The 5,975-nt window shown below is 41.3% G+C and overlaps 1 protein-coding gene across 4 annotated transcripts in view; it reads left to right on the plus strand.

Moving 5' to 3' along the window:
* Positions 1-5,975, plus strand: part of RECK (reversion inducing cysteine rich protein with kazal motifs) — an 88,748-nt gene that overhangs the window by 43,499 nt on the left and 39,274 nt on the right. For all 4 annotated transcript variants that reach the window (XM_032240049.1, XM_032240050.1, XM_032240048.1 and 1 more), the window contains 2 exons: positions 555-588; positions 3,295-3,492. In XM_032240049.1, the coding sequence (XP_032095940.1) occupies positions 555-588; positions 3,295-3,492 (232 nt within the window). The remainder of the gene's footprint in view (positions 1-554; positions 589-3,294; positions 3,493-5,975) is intronic.

Below are 5,975 nucleotides of genomic sequence, written 5' to 3' on the forward strand. Positions count from 1 at the left end.
CCGTGTTGACCAGGATGGTCAACACGGTGAAACCCCGTCTCTACTAAAAATACAAAAAATCAGCTGGGCCTGGTGGCGCATGCCTGTAATCCCAGCTACTCAGGAGGCTGAGGCAGGAGAATTGCCTGAACCCAGGAGGCGGAGGTTGCGGTGAGCCGAGATCGCGCCATTGCACTCCAGCCTGGGTAACAAGAGCAAAACTCCAACTCAAAAAAAAAAAAAAAAAGATTAATACATTGTAGTAGTCCCTCCCACCCACTCCCAACCCGCCCCACACACACTTACAGCTTTACATAAACTTTACATAAACTTGGTTTTCTATAACTGGTCAGCTTATGGCTCCAAGTGGTCATCATGATCCTGATGTTTGTTGGAAGATGGTTTGCCTTTTTACCAGGATATCATTTCATAACTTCTGTGTTTTCAGTCTTGGATTTAGAGAAGAATTAAATAGTTTTAATATCATGATTTTCATGTAACCATTAAGTAGAATCAAATTACAAATTCTGTCTGGTTGTTAATTTCTGTTTATTTGTTTTTTTTTTAATTTACAGAATGCTCTTTTCAGTTGCATTAGCAGAAATGAAAGTAAGTATATTTGCCGATGGTTGTACAAGCAGCCGAAGATCAAAACATAGTTCACAGAACATAATTAGTAAACCATCTGAAGCAGTGTGCACAGCAGGATTTCAATAGGCCCTTTCGCATGATGTATTCAGGTCATTCATGTATTATAACAATTCCCATGTCCTAATTATAGATGTACAATGCAGATACTAAAGCTGTATGTGCTAGAGCATGATCACAACCCAATAAATAGGCCCATTTTCAGAAGTACCCACACTATATAATGTAGCTGAGTGCTATGTCTCAGTTCATTCAGCAGACATTGATTGAGCATTTGCTTAGTGTGAGGCAGACACATCTGTGGAGGACACGACCTATATACAAACAACCCTGGGATATAGTAGGATATGAGATAGTGTCACTGGATAAAGTGCTGCAGGAGTTCAGAGGCTGCAGCGGTGCTTAGAAGTGGCTTCATGGAGTTGGTAGCTGAGCCAGGCCATGAAGGATAGACTAGATGTGAACAGCAGAGAATGGAGGAAATGGAGATGGGAGGAAGGCCTTCAGGTGAAGGGAATAGTGAGAGCAGTTAGGGATGGGAACACACATGTAAGGAACAAAGAGTTCTTAGCTGAGCAGGGAAGTATATTGAAGGATAAGAAGAAACATTTGCTGTCTGTACTTTATCTTCTACCCTTTCTAACTGGGGCTTAGTTCAAGATTTTCTAGGAAGTCTCAGGCATGTAATCTTATGTCCTCTCACACTGGTGAGGAAGCCAGCTGCGTGGGGGTCAGAAGATAGGCATCTTGTTCTATTCCTATTTGTCTATTCTTACATGTCTGTACCATTCCCCACTATCACCCCCAACTTATCCTTACTGAGTTTTACAGTGATAAATGTAGCCACTAATAATTGTTCTTTGGCCTGCTGCTGCCTATAATCCTAGCACTTTGGAAGGCTGAGGCAAATGGATCACTTGAGGTCAGCAGTTCAAGAGCAGCCTGGCCAATATGGTGAAAACTCATCTCTACTAAAAATACAAAATTAGCTCACTGTGGTGGCATGCGCCTGCAGTCCCAGCTGCTAGGGAGGCCGAGGCAGGAGAATCACTTGAACCCGGGAGACAGAAGTTGCAGTGACCCGAGATCACACCACTGCACTCCAGCCTGGGCAACAGAGCAAGACTCTGTCCAAAAAAAAAAAAAAATTGTTCTTTGTGAAGAAAATGAACTCTTTGGCAATGAACACAATGAGTTTGGTAGCAAGTTTAAAAGCGGTAGTATAGTAGGTATGGAATAGTTTCCTGGTCTAGGAAACTGAGGCTTGTCCTATCTCAGTTCAGTCCTAGTTCAGTTTCTTCAATTATGACTTTATTATTATCATTATCATTGTTTCTGGAAGTCATCTGAACTCCATGCTCATGGGTCTATGGAATTCACCAGAAACCTGATTCTGGTTCCTCTACATCTATCCCTAAGAGTTATCAGGAATTTCCTCACTGCGCTCTCACTCTCTCTCTCTCTCTCTCTCTCTTTGTTTTCAGGCAAGGTTTAGTTCTGTTGCCAAGGCTAGAATGTGGTGGCAAGATATTGGCTCACTGCAGCCTCCGCTTCCTGGGCTCAAACCATCCTTCCACCTCACCCTCCCTAGTAGTTAGGACCACAGGCACATGCCACTGCGCCTGCCTAATTTTTGTATTTTTAGTATAGATGGGGTTTCAACATTTTACCCAGGCTGGTCTTGAACTCCTGGATTTGAGTGATCTTCCTGCCTTGGCCTCCCAAAGTTCTGGGATTACAGGCATGAGCCACAGCACCCAAACCCCTGCTTTCTCTTAACCTCTTCCTGCCATACGTCTACCTCTCCCTTCAGCCTCCCACAGATTCCCTTAGATTCCTATGAGGGGTTCTTGTTCTTCTCCATTGCAAATCCCCTGCACCCCCGGCTACTCATCTAGCTCTTTCAAAATACCTTAAATGGCAGCCCATTGATTTTTTAATACATAAATCCAGAGTAATATTTATTTCAAATGAGTTTTACTTTTCAGTGTTGAAGCAGGTCATATCAATTGTGAGATGAAGTCTATCTCAATTTGGGCATACTCTTACAGATAGATGTTCAAACCATATAAAACTTTTGAGATTTCGTTTCAAGATACACTTATATAAATGTCATATTTATTAAATGATCCTTACATCACTTAGTTTTTACTGGCCCTATTTTATAAATGTGAGGGATTTAGGGTTTTGTTTTATTTTGGTTTGGTTTGGTTTGGTTCTGCTTTGCTTTGTGTTTATAAACCTCTACAAATCTAACACAGAAAGACCCGGCTTCACTGGTTTTCAACATGGGCACTCTTGGCATTTTGAGAAACAGTTTTTGTTATGTGAGACTGTCCCATACATTGCAAGACATTTAGCAGTCCTAACCCCCATGCACTAAATGCCAGCTGTAGTCCAACTCCTTGGCGGTGGGGGGGTGGTACTGTTCCTGTAGAGAACCACTGAACTAGAGGCTGTAAGTTGATGAATAATGACTTATACTAGTGAGCACTTGAATGTCCCCATGATTATATCTATAGGAGTGCCGATTTTAAGTGTTCATCTTCTATGGCATGGTTTTATTTCTCAAATTTAGAAAGACATATTGTTCCATCATTATGATGATGATTTAACATTAACAAAAAGCTGTTTCCGTTTCAGTCCCTTCTCTTTTTTTCCCCATAGTGGGCTCGGTTTGTTGCAGTTATGCAGGTCACCACACAAACTGCCGAGAATACTGTCAAGCCATTTTTCGAACAGACTCTTCTCCTGGTCCATCTCAGATCAAAGCAGTGGAAAATTATTGTGCTTCTATTAGTCCACAATTAATACACTGTGTGAACAATTATACTCAGTCTTATCCAATGAGGAACCCAACGGATAGTAAGTAAAAAGGACGTATTCCTCTCATTTCAATCTTTGGTTTGGGAGTTTGTAAAAAGAAGTGACATGTTCCTGTAGATATCTGCAATCTGGGTCATTTGAGAAATGCCAGACTTCCTTTGGTATTTAGATTTGGCAGATTGAAGAATATTGTCACAGCCAATAGGGGCCAAGAAAGATGAGACTGTAGAGGGTATGAGGAAACAGGAATTCTCAATTCTGAGGGTGGGAGAGTTAATTGATAGGGATTTTTTGGAGAGAAGTTGGGTAATGACCATTAAGATTTCAAATAATCATAAGCTTTTGATCTAGCAATTCCATTTCTTAGAATTTATCTCGCAAGAAAACTTATATAAATTTACAAATATATATATATATAAATGCATGCATGTAAGGGATGCTCACTACAATGCTCGTGTAATAGAGAAAAATTACAAATAACCCAAACATCCATCAATACAGTATCGATTAAAATTGATTTAAATAAATTATGGCATACTTATAAAATAGATTAAATTAAAAGAATAATAACACTTGGCAACCAACAAAAAAAAAGGACTTCTTACATAGAAAGAAATCCAAGGCCGAGCATGATGGCTTATGCCTGTAATCCCAGCACTTTGGGAGGCCAAGACAGGCAGATTGCTTTGAGCTCAGGAGGTAGAGACCAGTCTGGGCAACATGGTGAAACCCCATCTCTACAAAAAATACAAAAATTACGCAGGATCACACGCTTGTGATCCCAGCTACTTTGGAGGCTGAGGCTGGAGAATCGCATGAACTTGGGAGGCTGTGGTTGCAGTGAGCCAAGATCATGCCACTGCACTCCAGCCTGGGTGACAGAGACCCTGTCTCAAAAAAAAAAAAAAGTCCAGGCACGGTGGCTCGTGCCTGTAATACCAGCACTTTGGGAGGCCGAGGTGGGTGGATCACCTGAGGTCAGGAGTTCAAGAACAGCTTGACCAACATGGTGATACTCTGTCTCTACTAAAAATACAAAAATCAGCCAGGTGTGGTGGCACATGCCTGTAATCCTAGCTACTCAGGAGGCTGAGGCAGGGGAATCTCTTGAACTTAGGAGGTGGAAGTTGCAGTGAGCTGAGATCGTGCCACTGTACTCCAGCCTGGGCGACAGAGCAAGACTCCATCTCAAAAAAAAAAAAAAAAAAGCAAAGAAAGAAACAAGTCTAAAATGGCCATGGTGGCTCGCACCTGTAACCTCAACACTGTGGGAGGTCTAGGTGGGAGTATTGCCTGAGGCTAGGAGTTCAAGACCAGCCTGGGCAACATAGTGAGACCCTATATTTTCAAAAAATTAAAAAATTAACTGGGCAGGCACATATCTTTAGTTCTAGCTACTTGGGAGGTAGAGGCTGGAGGGTGGCTTGAGCCCAGGAGGTCAAAGCTGCAGTGAATTATGATTGTGCCACTGCACTCCAGCCTGGGCAACAGAGCAAGACCCTATCTCTAAAAAGAGTGAAATCTAAGATGTCTTAAGCAAAACAAAGTAAATCACAAAACTAAAAATATAGTGTGATGATACACTTTTTAGCTTATACCTAATTGTTTCACTTTATGTATTTTCCGTAGTGTTTGAATTTTTGCCAATAAGCAATTATTACTTTTGTAATTAAAAAGTCATAAAAATGAGAAGAGAGCCTGGTATCTTTTAAAAATCAGAGCCAAGAATTAAAAAGAAAAAAAGAATTAAAAAAAATTCTACTGAAAAGTGGCCGAAGAATAATAATAATAATAATAAACCAGGGACTCCTGATGAAACTGCACCTGATATGGATCTTCAGAGTCTCAGCTTTGTACATCCTGGAATCCATTTTCTTCATCTAGAGGTGTTCAGATTTATAAAAACTGACTGATGGACCAAACTAACCAATGACTGTTTTATAAGCCAGATGTCAATGTTTTGATTTACACTGGGATATTAAAAGAGGCTCTGTGGTTTCTGTCTGTAATCTCAGCACTTTGTAATGCTAAGGCAGGAGAATTGCTTGAGGCCAAGAGTTTGAGACCAGCCTGAGTAACAAAGTGAGAACCCCTCTCTACAAAAAAATAATAATAATTAGCTGGGTGTGGTGGTGCATGCCTATAGTCCCAGCTCCTCAGGAGGCTGAGGCCGAAGGATTCCTTGAGCCCAGTACAAGGTTGCAGTGAGCCACGATCAAGTCACTGCACTCCAGCCAGGGTGACAAAGCAAGACCCTGCCTCGGGGAGGGGGAAAAAGATGAAAAGAAAGAAAGACTTGTTTTTGTAACTCAAAAACAGTACTGTGTGCCTTGCTTGGCCACCATCTAAATCAGAACTCTAATGCTTTTGACATTCTGTGGTGTAGCTGTGTGGTCAAAATCAGAGGATGAAGCATTGCCCCAATAACCTTCATTTATTTTAAAGGAAGATCTGTGCTCTAACATTTAGTCTATACAGAGGTACTGCTGGAGCTAAGGAGATGGCAGCTCAATAAAAAAGGA

Source organism: Sapajus apella, unplaced genomic scaffold, assembly GCF_009761245.1.
Source record: "Sapajus apella isolate SASKATOON/1434 unplaced genomic scaffold, GSC_monkey_1.0 scaffold46, whole genome shotgun sequence".
Taxonomy (NCBI): domain Eukaryota; kingdom Metazoa; phylum Chordata; class Mammalia; order Primates; family Cebidae; genus Sapajus; species Sapajus apella.